This window comes from Neophocaena asiaeorientalis, unplaced genomic scaffold (assembly GCF_003031525.2).
Source record: "Neophocaena asiaeorientalis asiaeorientalis breed wild unplaced genomic scaffold, Neophocaena_asiaeorientalis_V1.1 scaffold1, whole genome shotgun sequence".
Classification (NCBI taxonomy): Eukaryota; Metazoa; Chordata; class Mammalia; order Artiodactyla; family Phocoenidae; genus Neophocaena; species Neophocaena asiaeorientalis.
Window position 1 is genome coordinate 3,774,304 of NW_020171981.1, and position 17,198 is coordinate 3,791,501.

Genomic DNA, 17,198 nt, shown 5'->3' on the forward strand with positions numbered 1-17,198 from the left:
GATGTGTGAATTGAACTAGCTGCTTTTTTTCATAGAATACCATTTTTTGGGAAAGAATGACAAAAACTATGGTTATTCGACTTGGGTATTTGAATGAAATTAAACTACCACTTTAAGGAAAAGAAAGTATTTCTGCCAATGATAAAATTTGAGCTTTCAAGCCAAAATTATAATTTTGGAATATGTGCTGAAGGGGAGCAGAATATGCCACCCCTAAATATGGTACTTTGGCCTGTGGATTATTTCGAGCTGAAGGCAGTAACACCCAGCAGACTTAGGGAAAACTTTTACCTGTCCCTAACTACCTAATAGAATTTAGATACAGGGTATGTATCAGAAAAAGAGCTACGACCAGAGATAACTTTTTTATCTGAAAGACTTAACAGCATGGTGGGGCAAACTTCTAATTACCAAACATCTGTTCTTCTTCTAGTCCTGTGAATTGCCCTCCCCCTTTTGAAGCCTCAGGCCCCTATCCCAGTCTTCAGCTCAGGATGGCATATAAGTCTCAATTGCCTAACTTGTCCTTGGGTCTCATTTTTATGGAGCTCCCCTAAGTACGAAATTGTATTTTCTCCTGTTAATTTATCTTACTTCAATTTAATTAGCGGACCAGCTAAAGAACCTAGAAAAGAAGGGAAAACTTTTCTGATCCTACAGGAAAATGTGGTATCCACCAGTGACTTTGACGGCTTCGCAAGAGGGATGAGATCAGTGATGATTTTAATAAATGTGATTTTTAAAATACTGAATAAAAAAAAAAAAAAAAAAAAAAAAAAAAAAAAATAAAAAGGGGGATGTGCTCCGCAACAAGAGAGGCCACGATAGTGAGAGGCCCACGCGTGATGAAGAGTGGCCCCCGCTCGCCGCAACTTGAGAGAGCCCTCGCACAGAAACGAAGACCCAACACAGCAAAAATAAATATAAAATAAATAAATAAATTTTAAAAAATAATAAAATAAAATAAAATACTGAATAGGGACTTCCCTGGTGGTCCAGTGGCTAAGACTCCATGCTCTCAATGCAGGGGGCCCGGGCTCGATCCCTGGTCAGGAAAATAGATCCCGCATGCCGCAACTAAAGATCCTCCACGCGGCAACGGAAGATCCCCCATGTCGCAACTAAGACCCGACACAGCCAAATAAATAAATATTTTTTTTTAAAAGAATCTACCATTTCTTGAGTTTTGCTAGTATCGAATAAGAGTATCCAGAGGCCCTGCTTGGTCTGGGCTGCTTTAAAGCGGCTCAAGCAGCTCTCGCAGCTCTGGCCATCAAAACGCACTTTTGCCCGGCCATAGCATCTTGCTCTGTCTCCGCCGATGGTCGAGAATTAAGCGATCCCCCGTGTCACGATGGAAGAAGTGAGGGAGACAGCTGTCCAGATGCAAAGCCCTATCAAGACAGAGTGGAATTCCTGCTGTGTCCTTTTCACCTATTTCCAAGGGGATATTAGCAGCTAGCAGCGTAGTGGACAAACACGTCTCCAGAGCTCTGGGCAATGTCAAGAGCCCACAGGGACTGAGCCCTTCCAGCCAGAGTGGAGATGCGATCCTGAGGAATGTTAAGGAAATCTATTTCCCCCTTGATGGTGGACCTGCCAGTACCAGCCTTGCAGTTGAAAAAAGCCAGCCCCAGAGAGAAGAAAAGATCTGTTTGTTCTTTTACTGAAAACTTCGGTGTGAGGAAGGGAATTCTTTTTTCCAAACCTGCTTATGTTTTTTTTGTGGTACGCGGGCCTCTCACTGCTGTGGCCTCTACCGCTGCGGAGCACAGGCTCCAGACGTGCAGGCTCAGCGGCCATGGCTCACGGGCCTAGCCGCTCTGCGGCATGTGGGATCTTCCCGGACCAGGGCACGAACCCGTGTCCCCTGCATCGGCAGGCGGACTCTCAACCACTGTGCCACCAGGGAAGCCCCGGGGGCTACTCTTCGTTGCGGTGCGCGGGTTTCTCATTGTGGTGGCTTCTCTTGTTGCGGAGCATGGACTCTAGGCATGCGGGCTTCAGTAGTTGTGGCACTCGGGCTCTGTAGTTGTGGCTTGCAGGCTCTAGAGAGCAGGCTCAGTAGTTGTGGCTCATGGACTTAGTTGCTCCATAGCATGTGGGATCCTCCCAGGCCAGGGCTCAGACCCGTGTCCCCTGCATTGGCAGGCGGATTCTTAACCACTGCACCACCAGGGAAGTCCCTGTTTTTTCTGTAAACTTGTTAAGTGAATCCTGAGCATATAAGATGGTTAAAAGAGCTGCTCACGGGTGGGGAGCATAGAGGCTCACACCCCTTACACCGACTGCCCTCCTACTTAGAAATCAGCCACCATCAACGGGGTCTTCCACATCAAGACTGACCTTGTGGTACCCCATGGGGTTGTCCCACTCTTCCAACTGGATAGAGATTCCAGGAACAGCCTGATGCTTTCTAGCCCTAAGCAGACTATGGCCAACTTCCCTCTTGCCTCTAACAAAAGCAAAATGGAAATGGGGTGGGCAAGACCCACTGAGAGTGGCTGGACGCTAGACACTCCCTGCATTCTCCAAGTTTGGAAGAATGCTGAAAAGGTCTCTGGCTGACCCTAATGAATGAGATACTTTCACTCGGAAAATCTGATGCCTCAATTCCAAAAAAGTGATCCAAATGAAATGGCTGAGCAATCTGAGAAGTAACTTCTTGCAAGTTAGTAAACAAACTGCCTCATCCCAAGCGGGGCCTAGAGTAAGTTCTGTATCCAGAACACTTCTTAGATGAGTTCCATGACTTCCTGGCTGCCCTCCCTCTGAGGAGGAGGATGCTGGCACCCCACACCTCACAGGTGCTCATGCTCCCCTGACAGCCTTCTGCAGGGGCCCACTTGACTGCCATCACCACGGAACCTTTCCTGTAGTTCTTCCACTGTTAGTAGCATCTGGGAAATAGTAACTTTCTTTTCAGCACAGAACCGTTGGGGCCACCTGTGAGGATACCCACGGCATCTCACACGAATTGGAGGTGAAAGGCATGGCTGGCTCCAAGACTTGGCAGCAGGACACTGCCTCAGATCGTTCCAGATAAAAGGACAAATTTCTCCAAACTCCTTCATCTCTCCAATCTGGTAGACAGCCTGGTGTCCAGTGTGAGCTTGGTATACTTACCCCTGGCAACCCAGAGGCCCCTGCCATCAACGGTCCCCACATAAACCCCACTTGCTCCCATGTAAGAGCTCAGAGGGTGACTAATAATATGACATTTTTGGATTAAAAAAGAAGAGTATCCACAATTATCAGAGAAGGCTAAAGATACCTCTCCCTTTTCCGGCTATGTATCTGTGTGAGACCAGATTTTCTGCATTTCCTAGTCCAAAACAACAGGATAACAGAGCAAACGGGGAAGCAAATATGAGAATCCAGCTGTCTTCTATTAAGCCAAACATGAGAGATTTGAAAAATTGTAATATAATGCCCCTCTATTCAATTTTTTTTGGAAAGTGTAGTTATATTTCATAAAACATATTATGTTCACATGTAATGGTTAATTATTAATTTTAGGAGAATTAGTAAATGTTTTTTAATTTCTCAATTTAAATTTCTAATCTGGTGAACATCCCACATAAACAAAAGCTCTTTGGGGTCCTTAATCATTTGTAAGAATGTAAAAGGATCCTGAGAACAACACGTTTGAGAAGAGCTGCTTTGTGGTACGTGCACCTTACCTTATGAGCTAGCTCCACCTTACAGAAGAGGAAACTAAGACATAAAGATTTAAGACCAGTTTAAGGCCACATGGTCAGTGTAGTGCTGGGTATTGTACCCCGGTCTTCTAACTCCAGAGCTTGTATTTGTGACTATAACTTTTTCCTTGAAATTACCTCTGCTAAAATTACCTTTAAGCAGATAGTTAAAAGACATTTCAACAACATTAAAAAAAAGTCTTCATCATAGTCAACGGATATTTCTTATTAAGTAGCTACACGATCCTTCCTTAGGCTTGTATCGCAAGTGAAACTGGTGCTTGCTGGACCGTCCTCAGTTCGGTTTTTGTTCGGACAATCTGGTTTTCGAATCTGAGTTGGCGTCCCCTTGATAACTCCGCCGGAGAACTGGAAGCTACGAGTTCCAGTTCCCCGGGGACTCTCTCCAGATTTCGCGTGGCTTCCACGCTCAGAACCCTCCCGCTCTCAGCACCATCTCTGCCCTCAGACCCTCTTTAGGACCTCTAGGGACGCTTCCTGGCCGCTGATTGGCTGGGTCTGACAACAATGGGAGGGACGCAGCTCCGGATTGGACGTCAGAGCCCCTTCTCCTCCCTCGCCCGCGTCCACCGAGCAGTGTCCCAAGTGAGAGCGGGATCCCGACTCCAACCAGGGCCTGGGCGGGGTCGAGCGCTCCGCCCCGGGAGCGGGGCTGCCACTAAGAGCCCTGGCCTGCGGGGGCCGGGCGTCCTGGGCACCCGGGATTGGCGTGCCGGCAACCTTCTCCCGTCGTGCACCGGGGCGCCGGCCGCTCACCCGGAAGGAGAAGCCTAGAGTCTTACTGTAGAGTGGGGCACTGGCGGTGTTCCTGTGGGGAGTGGGTTCTGCTCTCAGGTGAGGGGGCGTGGGCGGGCCCGGGGGGAGTGGGTGCTGCTCTCAGGTGAGGGGACGTGGGCGCTACGCTCAGGCTGCGGGCTTGAGCGTCAGCAGTGGCGCTTAGGGTGGCGACCTCGCTGGCCATCCTAGGGAACGAGCGGTCTCACCTCCCGGGATGAAGGCGGGTGCTTACTTGGGATCCGAGGAAGGAAACCCAGCTTTTCCATTTATTTTTAAAGTATAAAGCATCTTTCCTTCCCACTCCCCAAGTTTAGTAGGCAAAGGGGAATAAGGACCACATGGCCTTTTTGCTCCTAGTTCGTTAGGAGTACGGGGTGTGTGTGTGTGTGTGTGTGGCCGGAGTAAAAGAGTTTGGCTACATTTACCCAAACACTAGGACTAGGAGTAATGGCAGTTATTTTACGGGGACACAGAAGGCTCTTGTGCTAGATTGTGGTTGCCTTGTTACTTAATCTGCAAGTGGAAAGACTGGCAAGTTACACATGAACAAAAGAATGGAGCAAAGAATAGGCAGAGCTTGGTCAGACAGGGGAGCTGCTTCTACCACCTGTGGGTGTTTCGGAAGGAGAGCTTTTTGAGTTGCCATCTGGCACCAAAGGGCTGAAGAATGAGTAAGAAAGGATGGGAGCCTCGGTGGCTCAATATAAAAGTTATCACCTGATTTGTTTTTTTAACATGTCTCTTTAAGTAGTTTAAATGGGAGTGAAAATGGTGGAGCTGAAGCCTTGAACTGCTGCCTTGAATTGTTTAGACATAGGAAAGCTTTACAAGGAATCTACTTTGTAAACAGCAAACAGCTGGATTTTACCCGGAGATACTGGTGCTGGTACAGGTGGAGAAAGTAAAGGAAACTTCACATGTGATTGAAAGGGCCCAGGAAATGTAGCTAGCGCTGAGTGAGTTGCATTAAGTAGCTGAGAGGATCACTGACTCTATCCTTAGTTGGATGACACATGGATGCATCTTCCAGATCATACTGCTAAAATTAAGAACTTCCTCCTTCCCCTCCAAGGGTAGAAATGAGCTTCATTTCCTCCTGAGGAGTGGCACCTACAGGGAGGGAGCTGGGAGAATAGTAGTTGCTAGAAATTATTACTTGAAGTATAGGTTTTTGTGTTTGTTCCATTGTTTTTAAGGAAAGTTACAATTGAAACATTTTTAGTGCCCTTTAAACTTAGTTTTAAGTATACAGCATCTTGGGGGGGTCCTAGGCTTTTTTTAAAGCCAGTTTATAGCTATTTGTTTCTAAGTGGTATAAGCCCCAAAGGAGAGGAGCTTGCTCTCGGAGCCATAGGCAAACTCTCCTTGAGCCTGAGAATGATGACCATTTAGTTACTAAATTATGGTTCTGAATTTGGCAAACCTTTCAAGGCACTGGAGATGTGTGAGCTCTACTGAGGTGTGGATTTCCTTGTCATCATCTCTCCTATGGTTACTTTTGTGGAAAGACACTAAAGTGTATTTAACTCTGCTCCTGTGCTGGCAAGTTACCAAATGCCTGAAAAGAGAAGAGAAAAAAAATTTTTGTTTAAATCTTAGGAAGTTAATTGTTCACAGTGAGTTGGCCTGCTCTTTTTTTTTTTTTTTTTTTTTTTTTGCGGTACGCGGGCCTCTCACTGTTGTGGCCTCTCCCGTTGCGGAGCACAGGCTCCGGACGCGCAGGCTCAGCGGCCATGGCTCACGGGCCCAGCCGCTCCACGGCATGTGGGATCTTCCCGGACCGGGGCACGAACCCGTGTCCCCTGCATCGGCAGGCGGACTCTCAACCACTGCGCCACCATGGAAGCCCTGGCCTGCTCTTTTTGATCACAGCCATTTGCTTACATCCAGGATGTTATACATCAGTTGTTACGGAATTGGGATTTCTCGCCTTTCAGTTCAGGACCCCTTTGCAGTGGTGACTGCATCAGCTGAAAAATCAGAATGTCAGCAAGAATACTGTTGAAGATGGCATTGCAACCACAGAATTTCCAGTTTATTCGACTGTGTAGCCCAATTTTGTCATATATCATGCAGCTTCATCTCTGCGTGCAGTGTCTGTGTGTGAAGAGACCTTCTGGTATACTGAAAAAGATTGGAAAAGCTGTGTGCTCTGCTAATTTTATGGTGTAAATGAGTTCCCCTTCTCTTGAAATGTTAGCCGTGTGAGCACAACATAAGGAAACTCATTACACACTCTTCTAACGGTAAGGCAGAATTAATAAGAGAATGTGTTTAAAATTAATTGTGGGACTGTAAAAATGAGTGGGTGTGTAAATGGGCATGGGGAGAGGAGAGGGAGAGCTCAGAGATAGTCTTGTTTTCCCAGGAGCCAGCCTGGATCATTTGTTGGCAGTACATATTGGCTGAAGTCAGTTTTCATTTCAAGGTAAATTGGAAAGGGAAATTAAACCTTATTGTTCCACTCTTAAGAGAGGAGAATGGGGTGGAGGCGGCAGCCAGAGTGGATGCTGTTGGAGTGGTTCTAGGAGTAAAAAGATCAGTGCTGTATTTTTTTTTTTTTTTTTAAACATCTTTATTGGGGTATAATTGTCAGTGCTGTATTTTAACAGAAGGTGACATCATGGGCGCCTTTGGACTTGAGTAACCCTGTGCTGCAGCCTTCATGGTCCCCTTGTTGGAGTGGGCGATGTTGCTGCACATGTAAACTGCCACACTGGGGGAAATCAGTGGCTTAGGCTTTAATGAATCTTTGCAAAGGAGTGGAAAACATCCTGAGTCGACTTGTGCAGCTGTGGGGTGCTTGGGCAGTGGTATAAACCGCATGTCGAGAGAGGAAATGATCAGAACCATTGGCTTGGGTTCTGGAGATGGGATTAGATAAGGGAAGGTCACAACTGGGCAACCCACTCAGGTGCCCCCAGCACTCTCCAACTCTGAGATCTGTCTCTGAGCCTGCAGTTCTCAGGCAGAAAGGTTTTATAACTCAGCCTGCCTGTTCTGGCTGCCTGAGGCGACAGTGTGTAGACCTGAACATGTTTTGGCTAGAGGTGGCCTGGTTCAGGGTCCCCGTCATGGTCTGAGAAGGAAGGCAAATCCTCCAGGGCTTTTAGCTTGGCACCTAGCTCACTGTAGGGGACTTTTTTTTGCTTCCTCTTAAGTTTTACACAAGAACAAAAAAGTTGCCTGGATTTCCCCAGGGGGGTGTCGATTAAAATTTTTCAGGGTCGGGCTTCCCTGGTGGCGCAGTGGTTCATGCCCCGGTCCGGGAAGATCCCACATGCCGGGGAGTGGCTGGGCCCGTGAGCCATGGCCGCTGAGCCTGCGCGTCCGGAGCCTGTGCTCCGCGACGGGAGAGGCCACAACAGTGAGAGGCCCGCGTACCGAAAAAAAAAAAAAAAATTTTCAGGGTTTTGTCCTGGCCAAGAGAAAAGAGTAGACGCATACTAACAGTGATTGATCCTGTGTCTTCTGTCCCTCGTCAGATGTTTTCTTCCAATGGGCTTTTGGTGTAGAATGTTGGAGAACCAAGAGCAGGAGGTAAGCATGTGGTCTCTGGGCAACAGGTGGGTAAATGTTTGAGGGGATTTGGGAGATTCAGATATTGCTTGGTGGTGTTCTTCTGACACTAATACCTTGGTAGTTCTGATGAGCTCAAGGTCAAGCCAGAAGAGGGAAATCAGTAGTAAAGGCATTACTGGGAAATGAGGTTCCATTTTCACTAACTTCTCCATTCGTTGGAATGTACTAGAATGTAAGCTTCATAAGGGCAAGGCTTTTTGTCTCTTGTTCTTGTTGTGCCTTAGCACAGTGCCTGCCACATACAGGGTGGTCAATAAATATTTGCCGAATTGAATGAATAAATGAACAAATGAATGAAAGTTGGTGTTGAGTGGAAAAATCTGGTAACCTTTGTGCCGAGGCCACCTTACTGTGTGGCTGTGCTGAAGCTGAAGGAGCATTTCTTCCCTCCAGGAGGTGATCACTGTGCGTGTTCAGGACCCCCGCGTGCAGAATGAGGGCTCCTGGAATTCTTACGTGGATTATAAGATATTCCTTCATGTAAGTGCATCCAATTTTGATATTGGGGTCAGCACCCTCCAGGGCTGAGGGCCAGTCTTGAGGCAGAATCTGTTTATGGTTGTTATGACAGAAGTAAAGGAGGGAGGAGAGGAAAGAGAGCCTGAGGTTTGCCTGAGAGTTGTTTTCAGGCTGCCTGGTGGCATCTTGCTCTGCTTGGAGCCCTCGATCAGGACTGTGGCCTGGTGGCTTGGGTCCTTAGTGGGAGTGACGATGGGGAGTTCATGTGAACTTGGGCTTTTTCCACTAAAGCCTTTTCATGTGCTGCCTCCTGTAGACCAACAGCAAGGCTTTTACTGCTAAGACATCCTGTGTGCGTCGCCGCTACCGAGAGTTTGTGTGGCTGAGAAAGCAGCTACAGAGAAACGCTGGTTTAGTGTGAGTTTGCTCTTGTTTTCTTCTTGGGTCTGAGACTGGCTTTTTAGGTGCTTACTTGGCAACTGGAATTTACAATGAAAAAAGCTTGGCAACTTGCCAGGTACTGAGGACATTGAGAAATGTATTCTTAAATTATGTTTTCAAGTCAGTGAGAAAAGTAAGACAGTGTTCTTATTTCTAATATTTTGACCTAACAAAGCCAAATAAATCTAAAAAATATTTTTCTTTTTTAACATGCATAGGGCTAAATAGTCTAGGGCTAAAGAAAGGTACTGCTGGCTTTTTAAGTGTGCTTCACTGGTTATGAGAAGCTTTTTAGCATCTGGAATAAATTGACAGGTGGTGTTCCCGTCCATTTGATATATAAAAATAGTGATTATTTTTTTCTTTTTTGTGTAGAGACCTCTATCCAGAGTTATAACAGACTGAGAGCCTTAGAAAAAGCAGTGGTGTTCACTCCTCACCTGCATGCTTCAAATAAGTCCTAAAACTTGAGACAGTTTAGGACAGTGATTCCACCACAGTGTGGCCACTGAATGCTCTGGTGACCCTGTTGATGACGGAGCCAGTTAGTTAACGTGTGGGACTGATGAGGCCATTGTCATGGGTCAGGCCCTAATTAGCCAGTTGGAACTTCCTCTGAACAGACCCTGCATCCTCTAGTCTGGCCTGCCATTTTTTTTTTTTTTTTTTGCGGTACACGGGCCTCTCACTGTTGTGGCCTCTCCCGTTGCGGAGCACAGGCTCTGGACGCGCAGGCTCAGCAGCCATGGCTCACGGGCCCAGCCGCTCTGCGGCATGTGGGATCTTCCCGGACCGGGGCACGAACCCGTGTCCCCTGCATTGGCAGGCGGACTCTCAACCACTGCACCACCAGGGAAGCCCTGGCCTGCCATTTTTAAAGCATGTGCCATGCTTCACAGGAGAGGCTAGGGAGGCTTGAAGAGTTTGTGGATGATTTGCTGCAACTCGACTACTTTCAGAAAATTCCAAGCATGTGACCTTCCAGGGCTGGAGAAGGTAGTCTTAATTTACACAGAAGGACCCAGCATTCTCCATGTCTCTGTGTCCAAGTTTCTTCCTTTTTCAGTAATAGTTGATGGTGGGAATGGGTTTTGTAAACAGTGTCATCTAGCAGCATGGAGTTTTTAAGTCATAGACTTGGTTCAAATACCAACTCTGCTGCTTACTTACTAGCTGTGTGACACTGGGAAATTTACTTAACTTCTCTGTTTCTATTTCCTTACCACTAAAATGGGGACACTAATATCTTTCTCATGGAGTTTTGGGGAGTATTAAAGGAAGTAAGGTTAAATTAAAACATTTACAGTGCCTGACACACTCATGCAGTCAAGTCAGTGTTAGTCTCCTTCCCCTGCCACCTTATTAAATACTGTTTGTATTGATTTGCACCTCTTTTTAGGGGATTTCCTTGATCAGGGACTGGAATGACTGTCTTGGATGTTACTTATCTTGGGCGTGTTACATTATGTGATCCCACAGGCCTGTACCTGAACTTCCTGGGAAGTCAACCTTCTTTGGCAGCTCAGATGAATTCATTGAGAAGCGACGACAAGGTCTGCAGCACTTTCTCGAAAAGTGAGTGGACTTGGCGGGCTAGCACTTGCCTCCTGGGGAGGGGCCGGGGGGTGAGGTGTGTGTGCCGAGCAGGATGGCCCCTGTGAACATACAGGCACATTTGTGTCAGATGCCTTTCTTGCACCCTTGTGCCTTCAGTGCTCACTCAAGCCACAAGGCCTTCAGAGGATGGGGCTGGGGAAAGCCACTGCTTGGGGTGATGCTCTGTGTTGCCCTACCTGTGTCTGCCCCAGGGTCCTGCAGAGTGTGGTCCTCCTGTCAGACAGCCAGTTACACCTCTTCCTGCAAAGCCAGCTCTCGGTGCCTGAGATAGAAGCCTGTGTCCAGGGCCGAAGCCCCACGTCTGTTTCCGATGCCATTCTTCGCTATGCTATGTCAAACTGTGGCTGGACCCAGGAAGAGAGGCGGGGCTCCTCTCACCTGGCTAAAGGAGACCAGCCTAAGAGGTAACTGAAGTGCTCTATTTTGAGACATCAGTGGCTAGGATTATTGTAACCTGGGCCAGTGAGGTGTCCATTGGTAGAGAAAGCAGTAAGGTCACAGCATCAGTGGCCTTTCAGAAGGGCCTCGGTCTCCTTGTGCATGGTTCTTTCATTCCATGCACAAAGGTCTTGTTTCTTTACTAACTCATCCCTGGGGAGCGTGCTCTCCTATTGGAACCTGAGGAGAAAGAGAAGGCTTTCTTATTTGTTTTGTTCTTTATCCTCTCCCCCAACCCCCGTTTTCTTTTACTTTTTTTTTTTAATAAAGTGCATTGTTCTTTTTTTAATTAATTTTTAAAATAGCATTAGATCTCTCTCTTTTTTTAATTTATTAATTTTTGGCTGCGTTGGGTCTTCGTTTTTCCGCGCGGGCTTTCTCTAGTTGCGGCGAGCAGGGACTACTCTTTGTTGCGGTGTGCGGGCTTCTCATTGCGGTGGCTTCTCTTGTTGCAGAGCACGGGCTCTAGGCGCACGGACTTCAGTAGTTGTGGCATGCGGGCTCAGTAGTTGTGGCTTGTGGGCTGTAGAGCGCAGGCTCAGTAGTTGTGGCGTACGGGCTTGGTTGCTTTGTGGCATGTGGAATCTTCCCGGACCAGGGCTCGAACCCGTGTCCCCTGCATTGGCAGGCTGATTCTTAACCACTGCGCCACCAGGGCAGTCCCTCATTTTCTTTCTTTCTTAAAAAATTTATTTATTTTTATTATTTAATTTTTATCTTTGGCTGTGTTGGGTCTTCATTGCTGTGCACGGGCTTTCTCTAGTTGCAGCGAGTGGGGGCTACTCTTTGTCGCGGTGTGCTGGCTTCTCATTGCGATGGCTTCTCTTTTTGCGGAGCACGGGCTCTAGGTGCGTGGGCTTCAGTAGTTGTGGCATGCGGGCTCAGTAGTTGTGGCTCGCGGGCTCTAGAGCGCAGGCTCAGTAGTTGTGGTGCACGGGCTTAGTTGCTCCATGGCATGTGGGATCTTCCCGGACCAGGGCTCGAACCCATGTCCCCTGCATTGGCAGGCGTATTCTTAACCACTGGACCAGCAGGGAAGTCCCCCCCCATTTTCTTTAAATAACAACTTTACTGAGATATATTTACATACATAAAGTTCACCCTTTTAGTGTACAATTCAGTAGTTTTAGTTTATTCACGAAGTTGTTCAGCCATCTATCACCACAGTCAATTCTAGAATGTTTTCATCACCCCCAAAGAAACCTTGTGCCCATTAGCTGTGACTCCCCATTTTCCCCAACCCCCAGCCCTTGGCAACCAATGTCTACTTTACTTGTCTATGGATTTGCATATTCTGGACATTTCACAGAAACGGAGTCAGTCATACGGTATGTGGTCTTTTGTGACTGACGTCTTTCATTTATTACATTTTCACGGTGTGTCTGTGTTGTAGTGTGTATCAGCACTTAATTCCTTTCTACGGCCGAGTAATATTTCTTTGTATGGAGAGACCTCCTGTTGTTGTCCATTCATTTTTGTTTACCTGTTCATGCCCTTAGTTTCCCTTTCCCTCTCTTTTCCAGTTGCTGCTTTCTCCCAAGATCGGGCAGGAGGAGCTCTCTCTCACCGCCTCCTGGGGAAGAAAAGGACAGTTTCGAGGTGTGGGCTCCTGTTGTTGACTCTGAGGCTCCTTCCTTGGAGAGCCCCCCTCTCCCACCTCCCTCCTTTCCGTCATGCTGTGGTTTTGCAAGACCTGATGAGGGAATCTCTGCTCCTCAGCCTGTGAGGAGGGCCATGGGAGGGGACCGTGCAGTGCGTTTGGATCCTGGTCAGTTGGAAACAGTTTTGGAAAAGTGAGCTCTGCTTTGAGCTCTGGGTTCTGCTCTGAGGCGGATGAAGGAGATGTGGGCCGGGAGACTTGCTCGAGTGGGGCTGGGCCCAGGCCGGTGGTGGGGAGGCTGGGCTGCTTTGTGTCTTACCGTGGCCTCTGCTCGCGTTGGTTGCGTGGAGGTCGGTGACAACTCGTCAGGCTTCTTCCATAGAAATAGACACTGTGCGGATGTTTATAAGTTAAGCACAAGGCGCAGGGGTTGTTGGTTCTGAACCACACCCCATATTTACTCTTCTGGGAGCTGAATTTCTTTAGATGTTTGTTAACAGGCCTAGGAACATTGTCTCAGGTGACTGGTTTTGGGGACCTGTAGGTGGCAGATTTTAAGCTGCCATATTGAATATTGTTCAACAGAAATGCCTGTGTCATTGTATTCCCACTGGCTCTATTTTTGCTGCAGCCCCTGGAGCACTTCGTTTCTGGGAGGCTGGCCTCTTGCCTACCTCCTTGCATGGACAGGGAGGTGAATATTCTCCCACCTCCTTGCTTTTCCTCCACTAATACCACTGAATGGAACGGTGCTGTGACTCCTGTCACTGGGGTTTCCTGCGCATCCCAGGACCTCGGCCTGGCTTTATGGGGCCAAGACCCATGAAATAGCTCATGGCCATCCATGAAAGAGAAGGGTTTGGTCACAGCCATAGGAAAGGGACCAGTTCAGGGGCTTTGTTTTGGAAAGGATGCCCTGGGCTGTCACCGTCTCTCTGGTTATAAAGCAGAGACGCGTCTGTCTTCTCTGCAGGGTAAGCATGGGCTCCTTTCTTTTTTGAATCCTTTTCTTCTCCCTTAGTAACAGCTCCCTGCCCCCAGGCTTCAGCCACCACGTGTCCCTCCGCTGTGTTGCCGTATGTTCAATCCAGTGGGGTGCAGGGGCTTTGTTTCTGCCGGGAGAGGGGGCTCTGGGGATGGAGATGAGGAACAACACGGCTTCCTTCAGACAATGAGGCATTCTGCCCTCCTGCTGCCGTAATTCTCTCCTCTGAGAGCCAGAGCTGGTAGGAGATGAGTGCCGCTGGCATGTGCCCTTGGGTTTGTGTGTGTGGTTCTTCCCCTTCTTGCCCGCTTCTCCCTCCTCTGGCCATCGCACCCTGTCTCTGGGCTCTTTTACTACCAGCCTATGCTATGGGACTGTCATGGCATTTAGTTCAGAGTTGAGGGGTTTTGGCTTGAAATAAAATTCAAGTATTTAAGACTGTTGTTGCAGTTGGTGTCTAACAAGCTGTAGCAGTGGAGGAGGGAGTGAAGGCTGGCAGTAGTTACTTTCATAAATCATGAATTTATCAGCGTGGAAATAATGGTTCAGCACCGTGCACGGCAGCTCTCCTGTATTGTGTGTGCAGCTCAAGTTCACCACTGGAGGAAGAATTGCCTTCCAAAGAGTCAGGATCCAGCTCCTCTCACAGTTATGGGCACGAACCTTGTTAGGTATAATTTACCTGATGCTGCTTCTGTCCTCGTAGCTCGTCTGAGGTGCCAGGTGCTGAAAGAGAAATAAAGTTTGTCAACAGGCAGATGCGGAGCCCTCGCTGGGACTCATTTCTCTTTCCTGCCCGCCTCCCCTGGGTCTCTCCTTTATATGATGCAGCAGAGCAAGGCGAGGGTAGAAAACCTACAGAGGCAAATCCAAAATGTCAAAAGAAGTTCATTTAAAAGGGGAAAAAACTCCATACACAAACCTCACAAAAACCCGACAGATGCTAAGCTAATGGTATCCGCTCTGCCGATTGGTGGGGATGACTCATGAATATTAATGAGTCCAATGCTCCAAATGGTGCAGCTGTGAACCCAGCTGTGCTCGAAGCTCTCTGATTTCAAAACTTCCAGACAGGAGCCGGAGGTGGTCTGTGTCAATTCCCTACTCAGCCAAAAAACAGCAAGCTGGGTTGGCCTTCTTCTGTTCATTCCTTTTCTTCCTGGAGTTGGTGCTCAGCAGCTAATTCTGCCAGCAGGGTAGGCTGCTGGGACAGCAGGAGCTGCTCAAAGACACGGATGCAATTTTTCTGACTCTTGGCTTTTTTTTTTTTTTGCTGTACGCTGGCCTCTCACTGTTGCGGCCTCTCCCGTTGCGGAGCACAGGCTCTGGACGCGCAGGCTCAGCGGCCATGGCTCACGGGCCCAGCCACTCCACAGCATGTGGGATCTTCCCGGACCGGGGCACGATCCCGTGTCCACTGCATCGGCAGGCGGACTCTCAACTATTGTGCCACCAGGGAAGCCCTCTTGGCTTTTTTAATGATCCATTATCAGCAGTGCATACAACAGCACCTCAGTTAATCTAAGGCCAGGCACCATCCCTGCACTGACTTGTGCAGAGTTGAGTGTAGACCATGGAAGGAGATGTCCTGAGAGGGGAAGAGTTTTTCTGTGGGCCTGGAATTACCAGAAAAACAGCAAAGATGGATTTTCCTCTTCATCTAGGCAGTGCCATCTGCCTGTCTCCCATTTTGCTCTGTCCCTGTGTGTACTAAGGGCTGCCACCGATGACCTCTGTAGGGAAGATAGGGAACTACTAGGGGGAGTGGCCTATTGAGTTGTTTTGTAGAATGGAAGTATTTTTTTTTTTTTTTTGGCTGTACGCGGGCCTCTCACCGCTGCGGCCCCTCCCGTTGCGGAGCACAGGCTCCGGACGCGCAGGCTCAGCAGCCATAGCTCACGGGCCCAGCCGCTCCGCGGCATGTGGGATCTTCCCGGACCGGGGCACGAACCCGCGTCCCCTGCATCGGCAGGCGGACTCTCAACCACTGCGCCACCAGGGAAGCCCCTGGAAGTATTTTTGGTTTGAAGTAGGTTCTGTGCCTGACTTATAGTTACCTAATTTTTTTTTTTTTTTTTTTTGGCTGTGCCATGCGTCATGTGGGATCTTAGTTTTCTGACCGGGGATTGAACCTGTGCCCCTTGCAGTGGAAGCACAGAGTCCTAACCACTGGACTGCCAGGGAATTCCCTAGTCACCTTTCTTCCGACAGCTAGTTTTGTGGTCCAAGTCTAGTCATCTGTTACCCAGGATAAGTGATCCCAATCTCATGGGTTTCCTTTTGTTTGGTGGAAGTGTGTGTGTGTGTAGGAGGAGATGGGTTTTCTTGTGTGAACATAATAAGTTTCATATGCATCTTTTTTTTTAAATAAATTTATTTATTTACTTATTTTTGGCTGCGTTGGGTCTTCATTGCTGTGTGCGGGCTCCTCATTGTGGTGGTATACTAGCTCTGTGTGTGTCCCTTCCCCTGGTGGCCTTGTTGGTGTGGGAAGCCAGGCCCACCAGCAGCCTGACCCAAAGCCCTGTAGCAGAAGGCCCAGGATAGTGAGAACCTGTGTTGGTTTGTTGGAGGCAATGCAACCTGCCTGCTATAAGCTATGAGACTTAGATATATTCTACCAATTAGGGCACATCTGTTAGCAGTGCTGAAAGGCCGGCACTGTCTCTTTAAGAGCCATCCCACTCCTCTCCTTGAGTGATGAGGGCTGGGGGCACAAGGGAGTCAGATGCTGATTAAACAGTCCTACTGCCGAGCTCTGTTAGAAAATTACTGTAATTATGATCTAGTCCCAGCAGAGGGATGAGTTCCAATCCTGCTAATAACCCTTCCAGGTGCCTCAGATTCAGGGCCCATGGGAGGCAGCATGGTTAGGCTCTGGCTGGCAGCAGGGCCAGCAAAGGCCCTCCTGTCTGGCCTCTGCAGGCAAAGACAACAAAGGCGCTGGACCCCTCATCCTCTCTTGGCAGTGGGTTTTGGTTGTCTTTTGTTTTATTTTTTTGATTTTTTTTTTTTTTTTGCTGTACGCGGGCCTGTCACTGTTGTGGCCTCTCCCGTTGCGGAGCACAGGCTCTGGACGTGCTCCTATTTTTTTGATTCTTGACAGAGCTCCTGGGAGTCATTTTGTATGAGAGAACTTTCCCCTAAACTAACACGAAGGACCAGGAAAATCACAGCCGCGAGATGACTGTCCTGACTCCCAACTTCTGCCCCGATCTGCAGCTGGCACCGCACCAGTCCCACACAAAGCGCAGGGAGCCAGTGCGGGCCCTTGCACCGCAGCTGCTTCTACACTGTTTCTATGAATCTGGGTTTCTTGCTCCGAAGTAGTACACAGTGTTAAACTCAGTCCTGATCAAGACTTTCAGGGCTCCCCTTTTAGATGTCTGCTACAGAAACAGGAAAAAGGATAGTTACCACAGGGACTCACTGTGATGCCGCTCTCTAAATCGGCAAGCACTGGTTTATTCATTTGAAAACATCATTCTTTTTTTTTTTCGTTTTTTTTTTTTTTTTTTTTTTTTTTTTACCTCTTCATGGGAGTATGATTGCTTTGAAATGGTGTGTTAGGGTGTTA

At 48.2% G+C, this 17,198-nt stretch overlaps 1 protein-coding gene across 7 annotated transcripts; it reads left to right on the plus strand.

Moving 5' to 3' along the window:
- The first annotated feature begins 4,467 nt into the window (after window positions 1-4,467).
- On the plus strand, window positions 4,468-16,009 carry SNX11 (sorting nexin 11). 7 transcript variants are annotated; one of them, XM_024746367.1, is made up of 8 exons: window positions 4,493-4,556; window positions 6,868-6,927; window positions 7,985-8,039; window positions 8,475-8,561; window positions 8,857-8,957; window positions 10,461-10,556; window positions 10,790-11,002; window positions 12,560-16,009. In XM_024746367.1, the coding sequence occupies exons 3-8, from the start codon at window positions 7,998-8,000 to the stop codon at window positions 12,831-12,833; spliced, it is 813 nt and encodes a 270-aa protein (XP_024602135.1). In that variant the 5' UTR covers window positions 4,493-4,556; window positions 6,868-6,927; window positions 7,985-7,997; the 3' UTR covers window positions 12,834-16,009. The 7 variants fall into 7 exon arrangements, with proteins under 7 accessions (XP_024602151.1, XP_024602135.1, XP_024602117.1 ...); XM_024746349.1 differs by having other exon boundaries at window positions 4,514-4,556; window positions 6,390-6,927; XM_024746357.1 differs by having other exon boundaries at window positions 4,539-4,556; window positions 6,576-6,927.
- The last annotated feature ends 1,189 nt before the right edge of the window (window positions 16,010-17,198 follow it).